Source organism: Montipora foliosa, chromosome 6 (assembly GCF_036669935.1).
Source record: "Montipora foliosa isolate CH-2021 chromosome 6, ASM3666993v2, whole genome shotgun sequence".
Classification (NCBI taxonomy): domain Eukaryota; kingdom Metazoa; phylum Cnidaria; class Anthozoa; order Scleractinia; family Acroporidae; genus Montipora; species Montipora foliosa.
The window spans coordinates 68148688-68171187 of NC_090874.1; the positions used below are offsets into that span (position 1 = coordinate 68148688).

At 39.9% G+C, this 22500-nt stretch overlaps 2 protein-coding genes across 4 annotated transcripts in view; one reads left to right on the forward strand and one right to left on the reverse strand.

Moving 5' to 3' along the window:
- Window positions 1-8003, reverse strand: part of LOC138008257 (pyruvate kinase PKM-like) — a 21623-nt gene extending 13620 nt beyond the window's left edge. Inside the window, exon 1 of the mRNA XM_068855534.1 lies at window positions 7768-8003. The gene's annotated coding sequence lies outside the window, so the exon portion shown is untranslated. The remainder of the gene's footprint in view (window positions 1-7767) is intronic.
- Window positions 7231-22500, forward strand: part of LOC138008256 (uncharacterized) — a 54478-nt gene continuing 39208 nt past the window's right edge. The window contains exons 1-4 of one of the 3 annotated variants that reach the window (XM_068855532.1): window positions 7231-7253; window positions 8213-9296; window positions 13934-15119; window positions 16401-16510. In XM_068855532.1, coding sequence (XP_068711633.1) covers window positions 8232-9296; window positions 13934-15119; window positions 16401-16510 — 2361 coding nt within the window. In that variant the 5' untranslated portion in view covers window positions 7231-7253; window positions 8213-8231. Of the gene's footprint in view, window positions 7254-8019; window positions 8150-8212; window positions 9297-10418; window positions 11313-13933; window positions 15120-16400; window positions 16511-22500 lie in introns of those variants that run through there. The other 2 variants (XM_068855531.1, XM_068855533.1) reach the window with 2 other exon arrangements.

The window sequence follows — 22500 nt, forward strand, 5'->3', positions numbered from 1 at the left end:
TAATAGCATGGCTACTGCCTTTTTCCCAGCGTCTTTGGAGGTGAGCTCTATGGCTTCGAGCATTTCAAGTCCAGCTGCTTCGTCTGTTGTTGACTTGATGTCGGCTGGCCAAAACATGTCTTCAACTCCCGAGATCTTTGCTACCATCGAACTGTTGAAGGCAGTGCAGCCTTCGACCTCAGCACAAGCGGCTGTCACTGTGTGTTTTTCAGGCTCTGTGGCTACCACTGCTTCATCAGTTGTTTCCTCATGCTCTGGATCAAGCGTCGACTTGCATTACAATACAGTCCACTTGCTTTCATCAGGAGTTGGCTTTCGCACTTGACAGCCCTCTTGGGCGGTCCTTGGTTTTTCCCCAATCCCCGCTAAGTTGGTAGTGCAAATCTCCGCTGGCAAAGATATAGATCTGAGCAACCCAATGGCGGCCAATTTAGTTCAGGTCAAAGCTGAGCCTCAACTTTTACTCGATGGGTGGGTCATCTTAACTTCTGGCACGAAACGACGTTGGCGTGAAATTGAAGACATTGTTAGCTGGGTGGAGGCATTTATGCTCTTTGCTATGGTCCTAACTTTGTTTTTCCCACATCGTTGGTGGGATTTAAAGGTATACAAACTGCTCCTTCTGTGCACCTATTGCCAGTTTGCCAGGCAAGTTTGGCTGACTTACAATAAGGCCTTCACAGCATGCCACGGCAACCAAACTCACCGACTGGTCCCCTATAAACATGTAACTGTATAACTTCCATGCAGCAGGACCTTCAGCACGTTCATCTTCAGAAACTGAGTTCCCACAATCCATGGAAGCGATTGACTCTTCTGCAGCAATGTTTGTTGCAACTCTTGGAACTGGGGAAAATGTTCTTCGCCCTACTTTGCGTGCAAGTACTCTCATCATTGCATTAACTGTGCAGGCAACCACCAGGCCACCCACCACCTGTCCTGGTAATTCTGGGGCTCAGCTTACTCGCCATTCGCGCTCACAATCTGCCCCTCGTGATAAGGTCAAATCTTGGCGAAACTAATGAACCTTGTTACAGTGTCTATGTGACATTATAGACTTTTGTTGTGCTTTTCATATTTAGCGTGATTGCCTGTTTGATTACCTCGTTTATTTTATTGTTATAATTATTACCGTCATTATTTCAGTATGATTATTTTTGTGCTATTAAATCGCACTCAATTAGCAGTGGTTTGCCTGAATTGTTGTCTTTGTTTCTTTGTTGTCTCCCACTCTAGCTCCCCCCAGCCTTAAACCAGTAGATGGGGTGACATCCTTATGTGTGGAGCAGTTTGCCACAGAACTGAAGAATCACCCAGATCAAGGCAGGGTAGCCTACGTTGCGGAGGGTTCGCACCAGGCCTTCCACCTAGCCTTTAGCCACAATACTTAGCTTAAGTCAGCCAAAACGGAATAAGCCCTTGGCCTTAATGCACGCTAAAGTTGTTGACAAGTATCTGGCTAACAAAGTCTCTCATGGGAGGGTGGCTGGCCCCTTCGATGCTCCTCCCCTGCATATTAGTACCTTTGGGGTTATTCCCAAGAGGGGTCAACCAGGCAAGTTGTATCTTATCTTTGAGTTGTCTTCCCCAGGAGGGTCTAGCGTTAATGATGGGATCAACCCTGACCAATTTTCTTTGCCATAATTATAATTATTCATGTGGATGACAGTTTTTCGTCAACTTGATGCTTCTCTTTTGATTCGGTAGTGTCCCTTGTGGAATGGATTATCATTCATAACTACAACGTTTCTGACTTGGCACATTTCTCAGATGATTTCAGTTTAGCTGGTCCTCCCACTTCACCCATTTGTGCCAAGTATTTGGCTACTGCATTGGACGTATGCAAGCATATGGGTCTGCCACTCCATCTCAAAAAGTGTGAAGGTCAGTCTACGTTGTTGTTGTACTTGGCATTCCTTTGGACTCTGTCACGAAAACAGCTCGACTCCCATCTGACAAGTTGGAGTCCTTACGGGAGTTGATAGAATCCCGGGTGTCTCTGTGCAACAGCTTGAGTCTTTGATAGGTCATCTGCACCATGCTGCTAAGGTTGTCTGGCCCACCAGGACTTTCATCAGACGCATAATCTATCTGCTTAGATGTTTCTGGAGGAGAGCTTATCCAATCCGCCTGAATAAAGAGTTTCAGCTGGATTTGCCATGGTGGCATCAGTTCCTCTTGCAATGGCATGGGGTGACTTTCTGGCTGTTTCCTAGTTTGTCCCCCAGTGTGGATCTATAAGGCACCTCTGACGCTGCAGGGTCAGGGGGTTATGGGGCATACTACCAAACTCAGTTGTTCTATGGGTAATGGGCCTGTGAACAAATACCCTTCTCAAACACTTACAAGGAAATGTTTCCTGTGGTTATTGCGGCACATGTGTGGGGGCGGGGATGGTTCCAGAAGCACACTCTCTTCTGTTCCGACAATGAGGCTGTTGCATCTATCTTCAATGCCAGGACGTCAAGGGTGCCCGACCTGATGCACTAAGTGCGACAGAACAAGTTCATTAGCTTCTGCCAGCAACTTGGAAAACTACATTCTTCTGGTTCCCCCTGCCCTGCGGATGAATGGGCCCTGTGTCTCTTAGCATGTGTAGAAAGCGTTCCTGTTCGACAGAAGAGCTTCGAACCGATTTTCTGCAAACTGGCCGCGCAAAAGTTGGGGCAAGAGACTGAGGGAACGCTTGCAAGAAGACCCCCTATTTTGAAAAACCCATTCGCCCACGAACGGGGGCTTCTGATTGGTGCGGCACAGTCACAATGATTGACAGGTGACAAATTCTGGAGCAAAATATTTCTCCTAAGTTCTAGCGTGACAAAGGCAATGGTGGAAGATGTGGAAGGTTTTGAATCGTGTGTCGAAGCTGAGCGAATCGGGTCTCGGGTGTTACATTGTAAAGGAAAAAAGAACTGTCAATGTGCCATCTCTTTAACTGTATAGATGTAATGGCCGTTTTGCCAACAGGATTCGGAAAAAGCTTAATTTTTCAGATGTTTGTCATGATGTGCGGAGTGTGAAATAAAAGAACTTAAAACGAAGAACCGGCTTCTCGAGTATCATTGTGATTTCTCCATTTCAAAGCATAATACGCAATCAAGTAAGTGGTTGAGGTGAATTCTATGGGAATGACAGCCTGTAATTTAAATGAAAATCTGGACTGCTTGGACAATATCCATCAAGGGAAATTCAATATTATTTACGTGTCAGCCGAAGCTGCTATGGTGTTTCTGTAATTCATTAAAAGCAAAAGATTCGATCGTTATTTAACAAAACTTTGGCAGCGCTTATTGTCGACGAAAAGTTTGGACTGAACTGAAGTGAGCTTTTCGCTCGCTTGCAAAAGATACTTTATTTACGCAGGGTGAATTAATAAAATGCCTGTGAACTCAGAATCCACATGTTTCAGGATCAAGGAAATTCGTCAAATTCTCTGCGTACCTTGCCTGATGTAAGCTTGAGTCCTACCTATATCATGGATTGAGACAAGATGAAGACAACTACGCAGCCTGTTAAATCTTCTCTTAATTATTGTGAGAAGAAAGCAGCTCCTTTGTAAAGTTATTCGATTTTTTAAAGCACTTTTACTTGCTATTTCATCTACGATTTCGTGACGATTTGACCAAAAACGTACTGTGGATTATCAAACTAGCGAGGAGGTTTGCCTGTAATTTCCAGGAGATTTAGTACGATCCATTTTGTCAACCACTCTGCACCAACAAAATAGCCAGCAAGTCGCACTGAAATCGTCGTTAGTTTTAAACTTAAACCTATTTGAATGGTTTCATGGTCAGCTTTGCTGGAGATTTGCATTTTACGGCCTTACTTACTACCTATCGAACTCTGTACGAGTTTATATATTTCTAAATTTCGTATTTTAAGAGTGCACGGATTGCTTACAAGTTCTGAAAACTGGCTGTTGTTTTCGATAACTTCTATTCCAACTGCTCTGCAAATATCAGATAGAATTTGCCTGTAAGTTTCTTTTTGATGGTTTAAACAAATTCTCAGAAGCAACATAACCAGTCGTACCCAGCTTAGAAGCTGTCGTTACAAATTTAACATTTAAAATCACACTGGCAAATTCTGCGTTGATCACTCGGTGTTTCCTCAGTGCCTCGGTTTGTTTTGTCGGAAGTCAACAGGTGTTAACATGGTTATCTCTTATTGGCTAATTTGTTAATAAGACGTCAATCAGCGTGTGTCAAGTCAACCATAAAAAGGTGGGCGTTTTTCAAAAATAGGGGGTCTTCTTGCAAGCGTTCCCTCAGTCTCTTGCCCCAACTTCCGCGCGGCCACTTTGCGGAAAATCGTTTCGAAGCTCTTTTTGTCGAAAAGGAACGCTTGCTACGCAGGCTATGTGTCTCTTTGCCACATTCCTTGCTCACTGCTTGCGGCACATCCATCAAGGTATCTTTATCGGCAGTGAGATCCTTGCACATCGAACAAGGCTTTCCAGATCCTTTGTCTAATTGTCATAGACTCCAGAGGGAGGTTTGATGCATTAAGCGGGTTCATGGTTCTGCAATGTCCCAGTGACTCCTGATTACAGACTGCTTCCTGGCTACCATTTTTCAGACTCTGGACATGAATTCTTATGACCACTGCAAGTTCTGGGCAGCCTGCACTCTAGGATATTTTGGGTTCCTACAATCAGCAGAGTTTACAGTCATGTAGATTTTCTCCAGCACTTCACTTAGAGGTTGGGGATGTAGCAGTTGACTGGACACTTCAACCCTCATGCCTGCGTGTGAAAATCAAGGCTTCCAAAATGGGCGGGCCTAGCCACCCTTGTGTGCAGTGGAAGCAGTCCTTGCATACTTGGTACGGAGAGGCAATGCCCCAGGTCTATTCTTTTTACTGCAATCTGGTTTGCCTCTGACGCAATCACTGCTTACCTCCTGGTTGTGTCAGATATTGGAGGGTGCGTGTATTCCGGGGAATTTCTCTAGTTACATCTTCAGGATAAAATCAGCAACAGTTGCAGCCAGGAATGGCATTCTGGATAAAATCATTCAGAAGCTGGGATGTTGGACTAGCAATGCCTACCAACTGTACATTCGCACCCCTTCAGAGGCTTGCGTGATGGTTGCAGGCATATTTATTTGGCTGCTTGCCTGGTTTGTTTTTGGGGGTCCATGGTCTCTCTACCACTATCTGTCCGGTTATTCAGGCACCGGTTCTGGATAGGTGGTGGACTGTGGTAGGCTTACCAGGTCTCCCCCTCATTGTGTGTGGACATGCACGTCAATCATGACTCTTTCAGGTGCCTAACTCCAAGCTCATCTTGCCGATGAGTTTAAGTGCACTTTAAGTCAATTTTCTTAATTAACCCCTTGACTTCCAAGCCGGCCTGAACCGACCATACTTAGTATTTTACTTTACAATTCAACACATTGTGACAATGCCCAAATATGGTCAAAGCGCACTCAATATTCGCCACATGTAATCAACAGATATCGGGATCCTGTGATATACGTAATTTTGTGTCTCATTAAAAAAATGGTAGTTTTTCCAGCTTTTCCCCCCAATAAACGTAGAAAATTGTGCTTTGTCATCAAATTGTGTTAAATAATAAAACAATTATCCTTCTCAATCTTGCGGAATATCACCTGATTTTAGCAACTCAGCCTACGGCATCGTCGGCTAAGTATCAGGCGATATTCTGCGCAATTTTGCTGAATAATTGTTAAATGTCTAAAGGCAGAGTATTTTACTCTGTCTAATGCCCAGGGTTCTCAATATGTTTTGGAGTAGACGGCTTAAATATAAAAGTAGGCGGCGGGAGAAGCGCTTTGTCGTTGTTTATAGCAAGTTTATGACCGAAAAGTAGACGGCTCTAAATTTAAAGTAGCCGGTTTTTTAGCCGGCTGCTGGCACTTAATGAGAACCCTGAACGCCAGACGATTTTTCTCGTCAATGGGAAACCCAGGCCTGGGAGTCAATGAGTTAATTTGAGCCCAAAAAAAAATTACTAATTGAATTTACGAACCTTTCAGTGAAAATTACAGCTTCAACAAAAACAAGAATTCTGTCAGATTCATAAGAAGACTGTGGCTACCACAATTTCTGAGGTTTGTGCCCTTACATAAACCCATTAATTTTGTTAGTAATAATTATTGATCTTTGACCACAGCCCTGTTCTCGAGCTTTCTTCACATCAACCAAATTCCCTTCAAAGGGAAGCCAGCTAAGTTAAGATGGGTGCAGTGAAGTGTCACAGTGAAGTTAAATCAAGCCACCCATGGCTAGTCAAAGTTACAGTACAAATAAATTATTATTCTCGTCCGCAATTTTAGTGTAACCAGTGACGCTTCCCAATGCAATAAAGAAGTTATGCACTTCTACAATGTAGTTTCATGCAGGCCGACACTTCAATTATTCACATGTAGGAATGGTTTTCAGGTACATTACATTTTACTACCAGAAAAAATGGTTGTGTTAAGATTGTGAAAAAGTTGTTCATTTCATAAACAAAAAGTAGGTGGGAACAGATCAAAGCTATAGCATATGTACAAAATTAATGTATCCTACAAATCAAGACTCTACTAACATTAACAAGTCTCTCCTAACTTCAGTGACATGTATAGGGAATGGTTAAAAGACACCTTATTCTGTATCAAGTGACCAGCTGAGATGTTTCGGTTTAGTACACTAATATTGGAATAATTAAAAGCTCTTCTTTCCCCGAAAGACAAGGCTAATGTGCCGATCAAATCGAAACTTCAACATCCCCCCCGGGTAAACCCTGGGCATTTGACTATCTTCTATGTCTGGGGAGTGGGGAATTTGACCTTTGCCTGCGTGGGGTGGGGAAAATTGAACCAGAAGTGTCAGGTTTGAAATAATTTTTTTTTTGGGTGCCAAAGTTGCTGACAGCTATAAAACACGTGTTTGGACAAGATGGAAGAGTTTAAAGAAAGAGATATAGCATTTGTGAGCGACTGGCTTACAAAAAAGGTCTTCAAAAGGTCTTTATTAAAGACAGGAGGAGCCAACGACGATTGTTCTTTAGTAGGGTATGATAGACAAATGCGACTATAGGGTAGGGCATTTGAACACCATTTTGGCCCGAGGGGGCAGGAATTTGAACGATCCAATCTTCAAAAGTTCAAATGCCCGGGCTTTGCCCGGGGGCGGGCGGGAAGGATTTTGAAGTTTCATCCACATTTTACAGGATTAAACAGGCCAAAAATGCCAACAAATTTGCTTATGCTTAAGATACGGAATTCTAAATACTACCCTGCTACAAGGTAAAACTATGATCAAACTAATTAAAAATGTATTAGGTTTTAAAAAAAAAGTTAGCGCATTGATGTTATCTTCTTCGAAGGAAAAAGGCGATCCGTTTAGCAATCAATTGAATGTCAAGACGAAAACAGGGAAAAATTGAGCTTCACAGCGCATTCATCTATTGTAGCTATAGCTATATAGTGCTTGATTTCCATCACGACGATATCGAAAGGTTGCACGATATCGCGATTGTTGAAACGCCGGCCCCATCTGTAAAGTTCAACCATTGCTGCCCGATTTCATATGCCATTCAAAGCATGATTCGGACTTGTGTCGCCACACGGAGAAACTCCAAGCGAAAATTTCCAAGATTCCGTTCAAAACTCGTACAATAACACCTTATTTCGATAGGCAAATAAACTCCAAATAGCAACGGTGAAATCCACCGCGAGTGTTTGCTGTGTTCGTTGAAGACTTATATTAGCTTTATATTGGGAGAAAAAATTCACAGCTTAGAGTCGCAAATACTCTTACCTTTGTAGGGTATGACCAACGCGTAAATTACAAAGTTTATCACCAGAAAAAAGCAAAGTATGGAAAACAGGTCAGGAGCAGAACTATCGATCGAATAGCAGCGAAGCGTGCAAACGTTACCCCAGGGGCCAAGCTAAGAAGAAAATTATGCATGTGAAACGTTCGCTTCGCATCAAACCAATCACATTCCTGCAAATTGACTTCCGTGTGAACAACAAACATGTCGTACAATCATCCCACGTGACGATTTGGTTCTCATAATCTGTTTGTACTGCAGTCAGTGACAAATGTCACCTTGTGTAGTCTGCTGTATATTTCACATTGAATTGGTGTTTCAACCTTTCTTTATTTGAAGACACCATTTACTGAGGATAATGGACAGGTAGCATGTCTTAAAAACAAACATTAAGTTTATTTTGTGATCATCGATACCATTTTCCTGCAGGAAATCTATTGGATTGAAAATGGCTTTAAAAGAGAAGGAGAAAATAGCTGTTACAGGAGCTTGTTTTGAAGTCAAAGAAGAGGTAAAGGTTACTCCTCCGGCACGACCAAAAAGAATGAAGAATAAATTGAACGGAAGTTCCTCGCAACAGCCATTATGCGAAGGCAAGAGCATTATAAACTTGGATAATGAACACAGCTTAAATGGGAACATGTCAACAGCTGATCAACTGGATAGCAAAGTTGAACCTGAAAACTTTGCTGCTAAAATTAATGTAACACCACATGTTAGTGCTATGAACCACACTGGTTCTCGTGAAAGGGAGAATGGAATGTCATCGATAAACATTTCCGCGGTGGAAACAGACCAGCAGCGCCCCTCCGGGGTTGTAGTCGAAAATTCCATCGCGGAAACTAGACACTTCGTCGAAGTTGTGAATAAAGCGGGGTTCGAAGTAAGTCCAAAAGAAAGTCAAGAGGTTGTCGTCAATGTATTCAGGGATATTAAAGAAGAACAAAGAGTCGGTTTTGAAAGTTGTATTAGCCCTGATATTACAAGTGGAAGTCAAGATGAAGACTCGTTCTTTTCTGCTGAAGAGGCTGAAACAACTTCTGAATATATTTCGTCGTCTTTATCAAATCTGACGGAAAATGGGAATGAAAAATCCACAGAATCAGAAAACAGCGAAGACCTGTCTTCTATAAAGATTCAAACAAACGGAGAGGACCAAGGTGATAGTCGTAATTTACTGGCGCTAGCTCGAAGTGGTCCGGATCTTTCTGGAATCCAAATCTCCGATACAAACGTTTTCAATTCTACAGAAGATTTTGGAAATTCGTGTTCAGATGATCAACTATCTTTCGTTTGTAACGGTGGCTGCAATAATAATTCTCGTTTAACCGCCGACCCTGTTGAATTGTCGTCAAAAGGCGATTCAGCGGCTGATACAGACGCCAAAGGTGCAGCAGGAGGAGCGGTGGAGACAGACACAGAAAGTGAGGAGGAATTTTCATCCAGTACAAACACGAGCTCTGAAGGAGAATACGATGTGCGCTTCTTTGAGAAGCGCAGTGGATTATTTATGGTAAGTGATGAAGTGCTCAGTTTAGTCATTCTCAGTAGTTTAGTCATTCTCTCTTAATTAATAGAGCTTGTGTATAGACATGCCAATACATGGTTCGTGACCCTCTGTATGATGATGGCATTTTTATCAGACTTGAGTCACCAGGAAAACACAACTTTAAGGGACATGAAAATTTGGTTTATCAACGGAGTTGATAATGTAAATTGACCACCGTACAGAGATTCTAAAAGCTGACGTTTCGAGCGTTAGCCCTTTGTCAGAGCGAATCGAGGGATTATGGGTTACGTGTAGTTTTTATAGTAGAGTAGGAGCTACGCTATTGGTGGTAACATGGCAACGTGAAAAATAGGAATATATTAGTTAAAAGAAAAGCGTTCGTTAATACCGTGAGGATTAAGGGTGCCGATTTGAAAGATGAATTGTTGTTCCAGATTCTTGCGGCTTTCCGTCGTACCTAGATGTAGGGAAAGGCCGCAGATAGCCATGTGTTTTTTGGAGTGGTTAGGCAGATTAAAATGGCGAGCGACTGGCTTAGATGCATCCTTGTCATTCTTCTCAACATCGCGAAGGTGTTCGCGGAATCGGTCACCTAGTCGTCTACCTGTCTCACCAATGTATAATTTATTGCATAACGTACAGGTTATGCAATAAATGACATTTGCGGAGGTACATGTGAAACGATCGGTGATCTTAACAGATCGCTTAGGTCCCGATATCTTGCTAGTGTTAACAATGAAAAGACAAGTTTTGCAACGTGAGCACGCGCATTTGAAAGTGCCGGGTTGCTCGTTGGTTTTGAGCGCGCTTCTAACTAAAAAGTTGCCTACGTTTTTGTCGCGTTTGAATGAAATAAGTGGAGGTTGCGAAAAGATTCTACCAATCTCGGGATCATTTTGGAGTAATTTAAAATTACTAAGAATGATGCTTTTGACTGCGTGATTATGAGGATGGAAAGTGAGGGTGAATGGAATTCTGTCATTCTTATCTTTCTGTGACGTTTGTAGTGACGACTGTCGATCAAATTGTTGGGCGCGATGATGGCCCGCTTTGACCACAGAGACAGGATAGCCACGTTTTTCGAAGAATTGGCACATCTCCTCTGATTTGCTGGAAAAATCGGAGTCATCACTACATAGACGTCGAAGTCTAAGAAATTGAGAATAAGGAATGGAGTTCTTGACATGTGATGGATGTGACGATGAATACAACAAATAACTGTGTGAATCAGTAGGTTTGTAGTGGGACCGTGCCAACCTGGACACTAGTTTACTGATAGTTTTGAAAAGTGTTTACTTCAACCCGAAATCAAATTTTGTACATGGAGTTGATCTGCTTGAAATCTGTTTCAGTCCTTTCAGGTCTTCATTCGATTTTAAGTCTACAACTGAAAAGCTGTTTTGTTTCATACGGTGCTTTCAATTGGGAAATCCTGATTTAGATCTTAAAATCTGAAACATCTTCGGATTTCCAATCGAACACAAAATCTGACAATGGATTTTTTCGCGGATTCACTAATTGGAAAATCCATGTCGGGTAAGGATTTCAATTAACAAAACCTGTCGTGAAATCTGTTTTCGGATTATGTGTTCGATTGGAAATCTGAAGATCCTGATTTTAAGATCTAAATCCAGATTTCCCAATCCAACGCACCCATGCTTTAATTCATCCTATGTGATTATTTAAAGGGATGGTTCATTATAAAATCAATTGATCAGTGACAAAGCACCAGGCAGCTGAAAGACGGACATGGGCAGCTCAGTTGTTTTAATGAACAGATTTAATACCATACAGTGTAGCTTGTCATATTAACAATCTTTTTTGTTCACATTTTAATAAAGGCTTGTTTCCAAGGCAGATAACAAGGTATTTTGAGTCCATTCTAGGGTGAAGTAAACAAAACTTTACTGGCAGATGCTGGGGAACTGCTGTGCGTGGCAGAAAATTATTCTTCAATTTGCATAGAAATGTCTCAAAAAATCCTATTGGTCCTGTGGGTGTCAAAGGCATGCAATAAAGGTGACCAAATTTGCTGAATTCACTATGGAGAATTGGGGGCAATGCGTCATCATGTGTTTCCCGGCTTTTGAAGGAAACATCCTGTGTTGCCTAAAGTCTGGCGGAGATTTGATTTTGCAGTTGTCGAAGTTTGCTTTGAAAGTTTGTAAATACTTGTTAATCGTTTGAAATGACCTGTCAAAATTCTGGGGGCACACTGGCGAAGCATGAGCTTCAGGGCGAGTTTTCCTGGCATTTTCAAAAAAATCGCAGGAATCAGACAAATCAAGATTTATTTGATATGAATGTATTGCAAATTATTGTTTGAAGAAAAAAAACAAAGTCCTTCATCGTAGGAAGAAAGTTTTTGAAAGCCCTATCAGTTTTCTCTCCAACCCAGTCATCCTTTTAAGTTATGAACATTTCCTAACTTCACCAACGGAGTAGCTAAAATTTATGGTGTTCAGCACACATGTGCAACAGCTGACGGTGACCATATCCCTTTAATCTTGGAACTATTAAAAATGAATCAAAATTGAATCAATTAAGGCAGACAATGCCATTAAACAAGTGTACATGTAAGCAGCCCAGTCAAAATGGTTTTGAGTAGTAGACAAGATGACTTGACTAGTAGGCATCTGGTCCTTGCCTTGTAGGGGTATCCGGGGCATGCTCCCCCCAAAATATTTTAGTAATGGAATCATTAAATTTTAGACGCCATCTTGTTTATAACTGCGAGTCAGAGCTTTTACTACACGTTATAATCATGCTTTGTTTCTTTTAAAACTGAATTACCGTACTTATTCAGCTATAAGCCGAGGGATTTTTACACAAATCCTCACTCAATTTGGGCAAATTTGAAGCCGTAGAAGGGGTCTCGGCTTATAGCCGAGTATTTTTGATAAAAATAATTTTCTCAGCAAATTAAAACAGCAGCAAATGAACGTGTATTCACTTACAAGCCGAACTAAATTACTTGTAAAATGAAGAGAAGTTGTTGTTGGTGTAATATGGATTTTTATTAGTTGGTGGCTCGTAAAGGAGCCGTGATCGGGATCGATCTTACTGCTCGTCTTCTTCCTCTCTGTCTGTCTCGAATTCGTCTTCCATTTCCTCGTCTTCACTTTCTGGAATATTCTCGTCGACGACTGCATCATCTTCTGTGCCGTCGAGTGCGTTATAGAGGTGCCACAAGTCTTTCAAACGAACGCCTCACCATCTCCTCGGGAATATAGCGCCAAGCTTGGTTTACACATCGAAGGAACGAGGAGTCTGGGAACGAAATTGCACCATCACAGATCGTGTAAACAAGCTTGTCAAATGACACCATAGCAAACTTGAAACAAAAACGCAAGTGGATTTCCAAGCAAAAAAACCGTACGCATTAAAGAGAAAATCTTACCTTGAATTCTTTGCTCTGAAAACCACGCCAAAAGTCGTTGATCGAGCTCGGGATACGCTCCCCGATAAGCTCCCTGTTAAACAGATTTGCCTTATCTTTCCTCCAGCGACGGAACCATCGACTCGCTGATGCCGTATTCTTCGGCGATCTCGGAGTTATTTTCTACAGCTTCTGCTTCGGCGACTATTTTAAGTTTAAAGGCGAGGTTGTAAGGTTTCCAGTCGAATAACTTTTTATAAAACGCTTCGGTTGTACGAAGACACATTTCCTGTGAGGTCAACAATTGTTTAATAATATTCGTCACCTCACGATCACGTTGCTTGTTTGTTTCTTATCTTTCGTGTTCATTTGATTGCTTTGAGTATAATTTTTCAGTCAATGTCAATTTGTATTTTAAATTACGAAAATTCCATAGTCGACAATACACATCAAGACCTAAAATGGGTCTCGGCTTATAGCCGAGTATTATGCATTTACAATTCGTGTCAGTCAAGTTGATTTTTTCCATAAGAAGTTTGGGGTCTCGGCTTGTAGCCGAATAAGTACGGTAATTATTTTTCTGTAATCCTGCACTATGCTGCATTATGTTGCATTGTGCATGTTAACTTGAGAGAGTTCTTGTCAAATGTAATTCACAGCTGTGTTTGTCACTTGTCTGTCATTAGTTCATTGTCTCTTGTTGTACTCATAGTTTTCTTTTTTTCTGATAATTTGTGTTGCAATAGTCGAAATAAACAAGATCTAGGTCTACTCAAGTATAGGTCTCCTTGAACCCATGTACATGTAGAGTTTACTCAGACTGCCTAATGCCAGACAATAGTAATTATTATTTTACTTGTTAATTGGGGCCGTTTTAGGTATGAATGGGTTTAACTGAGTTTTATATAATAACCCAAGTTATTCACGGATTTTGATTGGTTCTTGCCTATGATCTATTAGAGGACAGACGCATGGTTGACGTCACCATCAGCTTTTATGCGAATAAAGTTTAATTCTTTATTATATAAAACAAATAGATTCCATGTTGCCGTGAGTCTGTTCAGTAATAGATCATCAGTGACACACTACACACACACACACACACACTACAGACGCAGGGCAACATGGAATCTATTTGTTAAATAGATTTGTTGCATGGGTACAAAATCCCTCTGCCACTCTCCCACCCCAGGAAACCAACAGACTGATGCTTGTAAGGGGCTCCTTTTGAAATGTACCTGTATTCCTATGTTTATTTCAGGAAGAAGATTTTATGAGTGATAATGGGGATGGATTGAATGAAATTTTGTCAGCTTTTCCAAGTGGAACACATCTTGTTAGTGTTACAACTGACTCTGAAGATGATAACAACCGGGGTGATACTCTTAGTGACAGCTTAAAAAGCACAGTACAGTCAAAGGTGTTGTTGTTTAATGGTGATGAGTCTAATGCTGGCGTAAAGATGTTGGCATGTTTCTCACCAAAATCAGAGTGTCCAATAGTATTGGATGATATTACCTCTGATCTGGAGAAAACAGATTCAAAGAGTGTGATGGATGCTGCTGTGGATCAAGATTTTGAAGGAGGATCTTCATTAGCAGAGATCACACATCATGATTCAAATCATAGAGAAAAAGATTCTGCTGTCTTGTTTGGCTCAGATGATGAGCTGGATGGCCCTTTTAAAGAGTTGAGTGTCCCTAACAGTACATTGGCTGACCTGAAGAATATCACTGATGATGTCATAAAGTCTGGATCAAGTCCATTAATTCAGAACAATGGATCAGATGCTGGTACCACACATACTGGAGAAACACTATTAACGTCTGGAGATGTAAGAAAAGCAGAGATCTTAAAAATCAAAAGTCTTGAAGATGCATTAATTGGCAGTGAATGTGACTTGGGGAAAAATGTAGAATTTCTTCTGACAGACAGTGTTGAACCAGGTACTTTTGTAACAATTGTGGATTCTGATGAACAGAAGTCTGATTTGAAATTACCAGGTGTGACAGTTGATGAATCCACAACAGAATGTGCAGGGGACAGAATTTCAACAATCGATGGGGCAGGGGTAGATCATGTTGATAATGCAGCCTCGAGATCTGACATCAGGAAAAAACAGAAACCCAAAAAGTTGATAATAGGGAAGCGGTACTCACTTGATTCAGAAACAGGCTTAGTACTAAGCCCTGAAGATGACACTGCTGCTGAATTAATGAACTTTGTAAGCAAGGGTTCATTTAATGAGGGTACAGATCAGTTTGTCTCAAAAGGGGATCAAGCAAGTGAAGTTAAAGTGACCATAGATGGTGGACAGGGTGAAGTCACCCCTAGCTCAACTTCACCATTCTCTAGGAACTCGTTTGGACGTCATCGTTTGGGATACTCAGAGTCTTTCTCGCCAGGTGATGTACGTGTACATGTGGTGTCAACTTTGCGTCCACTAGGTAATTGTACAGTATTAATTTCATTTCATCTTGTTCCATTATTACATAATTATGTAATAATTATATAGATTTAATTAGCCACACCTAAAAGCGGAGCTCCCGGGTTATTTATTCTTACAATAAGTTAACCCATCGGCATCCAAACCGGTCGTAACCGACCACGTACAACGACCCCTGAATTACCCAAACCGGCCGTAACCGGCTGTAAACATGGCGGCTTGGTCTAAGGCCTCTACCCACTCCCCCTTAGAAAATCTATATGTGTTGTTGTGGGAGGCATGGTGGCTGGCCTGATGGGCGTTCTAGGCTCGTACCAGACTTTACAACGGCTGATGCGTGAGGTAACTCATGAAATGATGGGGATATCGCTACTCTTTTTAAGGATTTGGAGGATAAAGGGAGCTTTTTTGGTTTTCCTGTAAGAAGAGGGGATACTAAAAAGAAAATTAACTTAATTATTTTTGCAGTTTTGTGTATTGCGAAAAGCAGAAAACGTGGGATGAAATTCTGTTTCAGCAGCGGCGTTTGGTGTATAATTTTGTGCTTATACCTGCAAGAAAACAAGGCGATTGGCATAAACTTAAAACAATTTTTATCCATTGAGTGATTGGACTCAACTGTAAACTGCACAAGGCATATTTTGAGTTGTAATATAAAATTATATTTTTTCAAGCACTTTGTTAGCTAATGATAAACAACTTTCTTGACAGCTTAACGCACGCTGCTTCGAAAAATCTACCTCTCAGCAAGCCATAGCCCACTTCCCAGCACCTGTCAACACATCCCTGACAAAACCAGTGTGTGGAATGTATACTGGGCTCGAAGTATGGGAGGGAGGGAGGGAAAAGAAGCAAGCAAGCAAGTAAAAAAGCAGCACAAACCAAAGCACTTGTCAATGCCCCTGTAAACCTCCCTAGAATGCCCTGAAATATACTTGTACTGTCCATACTAGGCAAAACCGCTGCATTTCCTTGGTTTTACGTTTTCCTAAATTATTTAGCTTCATGAAAATTGTCACTTACTATGTTTATGCTCCCAGCTGTTCAATTTGGCAAACTTTTATGTTTCCTAAACAGCTCACAAAAGACCTTAAGCATTCACTCTATTACATGTGTAATTTTCCGTTTATAAGTTGTAAGGATATCTATAGGTCTTTCTGGCAGTTTTGCTGTATTTTAATCAAAGGAAGGACTTAATAATAATAATAATAATAATAATAATAATAATAATAATAATTATAATAATAAAATTTAATAAAATTTGATACTTTAAATTTCTCAGGTGCTCGTAGTTTCCGAAGAAAGGATGGGAAGCCAAAGAGGAGGTCGAAGACACTGCCTAATAATGTATTTGACATGTTCAAAATATCAAGTGCATCTCCTCATCAAATGGTGAGTCCATTGCTTTCTGTAGGAGTACAGTAGTAGCTGGACTAAACAGCTCTTTTATTGGCTGTCTTTATATGTAAGATCAATCATCATACTTCCAATAATTTTTGTATTACTGTAACCCAAATATACCATTTAAATAGTTGTCGAATTGGGCACTTTCATTTTGGCATGTGGAGAAGCCTGAGATCCTGTGCAGTGAAAATTTCCTGTGCATTCTATGAGCCTAATCCGTTCACTTAGATCGCGTGTGGATAGGCAGACAGGTTAAAAACAGTTATTATGCATCTTTACTTTGACTTGGAAAAATGAAGAGGATACACATACTTTTCTTTTGAAGTTCTCAAGGTTTACAAGTTTGTGCAAATACTGTATTAACTTACAGCGAATTGAGACGAACGTAACCGGCCGAATATTAGTAAGTAGGTGGTTATTTTGGCTGGTTACCGGCCATTTTTGACGCCCCTGCATATGGTCACTTTGTATGTTGGTACGGAAAGGCATACACTAGTACTGAATATATTTTGCATTAAATTTTAATGTGTTGTTTTGAAAAAAAAAGTTTAATTCTCCAATCTGCTGTAAATTAAAAATGACCAGGGATAAACTGGATTTTTGTGGGGTTTCAGTATGACAATTTGAAGCCATTTCAGTGCTTTCTGTGAGTTACCGTATTTACCCGTGTATAAGTCGATCCCATGTATAAGTCAACCCCCATTTTTGATGGCAAAAAAAGCAATTTCTTAATTTCTTTGTCAAATGTTCATGGGACACTAATCTTGTATTCTTTGATTTCTGGAAATGTGGATACACAAAAAAATCAGGGCCTCAAAGCGCTTAATATAATATATGGTTTTGTGGTTCAGCATCTGTTGTACGTATATGCAGACATTTTGTCCTTGAGTTTCAAAAAAGTTCTCAGAAAATCGAACATGTAAACCTCAAACTAACCTGTTTCGTTGTTCAAGGATAAAGGTCCTTAGAGATAAGCACAACATCACAGGAAGCAGGAGTCAATCTTTGAAAATAACTTGCAAACGATGTGAAAATGTTCAAGGTTTAATTGGTCCTTGACTTATATAATTTCTCAAATGACAATAATAATAATAATAATAATAATAATAATAACTTTATTTAAGTCTCAAATCTTATAGCCAGGCACATGTTCCCTACTAATGGGGGAGACAAAAGGAAAGAAAATATAAATACAATAAATCTAAACTAGTTCACAGTTCATGCCAAGAAATATAGATGTATGTACACATATATAGTGTTTAAAAAAAAAATTATCATCAGGTCAAGTATGTTAAGTCAAGTTTTCTAATTCTGTTCTTAAAAACACTAACAGAAGGTTCCGATCTTATACCAGTACTTAAATTAAGTTTGGACCACAAATGAGGTCCAAAGTATCTAAGGCTGTTCTTACCGTACTTCGCTGTGTTAAAACTGTTTACTGAAAAATAAGTATTTCTAAGATTATATTTATGATTAGGGCAAGTAAATAAGTCTATGACAGTTTTTGGTAGCAACTTGTTTTTAATCTTGTACATAAATATTGCGATGTTTTGTAATCTTCTGTTATATAAGGTGGTTGACTTAGCTCTCTTCAGTAATTCCTCATAAGGTGATTTATAGTCACAGTATACAGCTCTCAGTCCTCTTTCGTTATCACGTTCAAGTTTGTTCTTACCACTGGCTTTGCAAAAGTGCCAAACCAAACAAAACTCATAAACCAAACAATACAAAGTTTGCAAAAGCATTTAAGTCAGCCAGGTTTGTATAAATAATAAAAAACATTTATTACCAACCAGCATTTTCACGCAACACAAGTGACGATGCTTGCACGCAAACATGAGGTATTGTGCCAGGTTACTAAGCTGTTGAACGATCGAGTTTTTGTTTGAAGAAACAGAAATGCCTTTTAGAGCTTTCCGCCTTTGGAAAACAAAAATTTCCAGGGTCTATTTCATATTTGTGCTTGTGAGTACCTTCAACATTTAGAGTTGGACCAATCCTTTTTCATTTCAACTGGAATTGCTTACATTCGTTTTGAAGTCTTTTGTCATTCATTTTGAAGTTTCTTGTCGGCTTTTGTCCACTGCATTCATCATGCCCATGACAACATTATTATGTTAATTTTGAATAAATTACTTAGCTGGAACTTGGCTCAAAGTCTTTGACCCGTGTATAAGTCGAGGGCGATTTTTGGAGGTTCTTTTGAGGCCATAAAAGGTTGACTTATACACGGGTAAATACAGTAAGTAGCCTGTGTACAGCCGCCCGGTCTACGGAAAAGAAAAATCGGTGAGGAGCCTCTGTGATTTACCGTTGATAATTGTGTTCAATACCACGTGATTTTTTCCTGGAATGTGTGGAAAATGATTTGATTGGTTATTACCCATCAATCATTACATCATTGAAACAACAAGTTTTGATTGGCTATTTATTTTTATTTGATATGTGGACATATCGAGGAAAATAACGGCAATTATCTGTGCTGCTCTGAAGATCAGAGCCATACCCGGTTGGAAGACTTGCAAATACATCCTTTCCTTTTAAGAGTGCTTCTATGCTATAAAGCCAAGGTATCTTTAAACTATCAGAGACGCTCTTCAATGTACGTTTGAAATCTACCTCATTGACCACCATTTTGAGAATTTAGCTCCAAAGAAATATGAGCCTTGCAAATTTTAGTCAGCATAGATCACTTAATAATGTATGCAAAATTATTCCAGAACACCATTACTAACACAAATCACAGACACTCCTCTCCGATTTTTTTTTCCAGACGGTGGGCGGCTGTACACAGGCTATGAGTTAAGTCGAAAACATAATTTGGTACAATTTCCATCCTTTCGCTTTTGATGCTAGAAACATCTTGAAACCACTGTCAAATTATTTTGCTGTATATTTCAATCAACACATTACATCTACATGTAAAACACACGCAACATGTACAAAATTAGCTGTTGTTTACGTATGGGAAACAGACATTACTGCTCCAATAACTCAGGGCTCAAAATTGTTTCCACTACGGTCACCAATGCGACTAAAGCCTCCACTTTGGTGGCTAAAAATTCTCCTTTAATCACCAACTTGGGTGCGTTCATTTGAATAAGTAAATAAGCACATCACTCAGCTTAAGAAACATCTATGATCGTTTTGCTGCAAAAACATGTTGATCAAATCAAATTAATACATCTGTTTATGATTAAAAATATGTGGATTTTAGCGGTCATATTTCAGTGGGACGCCATTACCAGCGATGTTACTTCAGAATCTGTGAAAATTGCAAGGGTTGCAATAACTTTTGAATTAGATGCCTGGGCTTATCATATAAGGGGTGGTCACTCTTGTCTTTTACAATGGTTTGACAGAAAATCAAGGCAGAGTAGCTGGGGGTGAGAGGCAAATTTTTGACAAGCAGACAACAGTTTACCGCCCGTGACCGGCTTCTAAAGAAACCCTTGATGACTGACTGACTGAGCAGAATGCTCAAAAGGAACTACCCAAGTGTGATAATTGCTTTGCAACATTTGTTTCACAATGAGATACAAAACTGAACAAATTTGCATCAGCTACACATTATGACATTTATATGAAATGATCTATATACGGTCTGCCATGCATATTATGTGCGGCTTTTCACTCAGAAAATAATATGATATCATACATGTATTTCTTGCTGTTGCAATGCAGGGTGTGCTTGAATGGTAGACCATTGGTAAATGGAATAGACAATGTGTACATGATTTCTAACCGTGTGAAATTTATAATGAATCGTCTAGTAATGTATTGGATTGAGTTGAATTGTCCTGTTCCTTTGAATACAATGTATAAGATTTTCAAATTATTCTAATGCCATCATCGCAGTTGACGTCACCTAGAAACACAATAAATGGTATTGTGTTACATAATTTGAGCCATGTGTAACTTTTGGAGCATCAGATCTTCAGGGGAAAATACTTTGCACGCTTTATTATGGTACAGTGTCTTCTGTTCGTGATGATACACATTGTACATGTACATTGTACATGTAAGTCCAATCACTTGAACATCCATGCCGCCATATGTCAATAATATTATATATCCTTTCGTGTTGAGTACAATGTGCTTTGTACTTGGCGTGCAAACTCCTGAAGTGTTTCAGAGCTTATATGATATCTAACGATTATTAAATTTTCTTTAGTTCCTGCTTTTCTACGATAAAGATATTCTCTACAGGTTTCAAATCCGGACTAGCAAAATTATTCGAATCAATCAGACGATAAGTTGCAAAACTAGGGGAGACACTTCACCTTCTTGGGGCATTGTTAATTTATCTATTATCTCCCACACTGTTCCCAAATTGTTGAGACACTTTCGTTAAAAAAAACACCTTTTCTAGCTTCCAATACCCGCCTTATCTAGAATTTAAACCTTTCCCACTTCGCTTCCCCTCTCCCCCTTTCAATGTTGACTGTTTAAGTTTGCAACAATTTTTTTGTCTTGCTAGCAACACTGATAAAAGGGGTAGGGGGCTGCAGTGTGAGAGATAATAGGTAAATTAATAATGCCTCAAGATGGTGAAGTGTCTCCACTATTTTTGCAACTTGTTGTAACAATACAAAAAACACTGAGAACTTAAACAGTCAGCACTGAAAGGGGGAAAGGGAAGCGGGAAGTGGAAAGGTTTGAATTCTACATGTAGATTTGGCTGGTATTGAAACCTAGAAAAAGTGTTTTTTAACGGGAGTCTCTCGCCAATTTTGCAACCTGTTGTAGCATGTTAGAAGAGGAAATACAGTACTGTGGAATAATCAGTCTTGCCTTTGTTACATGTATGATTCATAAAGTTCTGTGAAGTTTTCAGAGACTGGAATGCTATAGATCAATACCACACAATTCAGTGTCTTCTGACTTTCTGTAACACGTACCACAAGCAATCCAGTGTATGCTTCACGGAAGCATCTCGTTTGTACAAAAATGCGGTAAAACAAAAGGAAAAAACTTCACAGAACTTTATGAATCATACATGTAACAAATATACCATGCCCAAAATAGGTTTAGCATTTCCCCTCTTTTTTGTTATTACGCTTGAATAGCGTAAGTTCAGCGATGATTTGAGCCGTAATAACGTAAAAACGCAATGGGCCGAACCATTTTTCTCAAGACAGCAACCCAGAACGTGCATCATATGCTCTGAAGAATAACAAATAAAACAGAAGCGAGAAACATTGGCTTCTGGGGTGACATGTTGATAATTTTCAAGTTCCCTCACAACTTCTTTTCCGCACAAGTTTAAGCGTGCCCTCTGAGCATCTGACAGCTTTGTAATACCAAAGTTCACTGAAGTTAAGCCCTGTCCAGCGGGGTTAGTGTTTGGATGGGAGACCAAAACAATATACCCCTCTTAAAACAGAAGGATCGGACTGAAAATACTATTAATGCTAACAAATGCGAACTCAGCAAGGTACAGATTTTGTTAGCTTGCTTTATGCAAAACAAATACTGATGCAAAAGTAAATAACTATTGATACACAGTTTTTAGAAAGAGCTGAAGGAAGTTTCCGGGACGGTCGATCGAGAATAAAATATTTATGACATGAAAACAACATTAATTTTGAACCGTGAACATAGAATATAAAAAATTACGATCAGCGACAAACATTTTGGAAGATTTTTGCTGCGTTCAAGTAAATCGCAAAATCGAAAGTGACATGGCCAGCATTCAGCGGGCGCCGTGATTAAGTTACCACGGCATGTTTACTCGCCAAACAGTGAAGCATCTGTGTCAAATGATGGCAAGATACCGGGTTTTTGTAAGTTTCTTTTTCTGTCAAGTGTTATACAGTTTGACAATGAAATGAGCGAAGTCAAAACAAAGATCACAATCGCCCAACTCTTTAGGTTGACAATTTGTTTATGCAAAGTCAAAATTTAATCTCCAAGACGCGTACGATGTTATTTATCACCAGGTAATTCCATCATTTTGGAAATAGCAGCTACTTTAT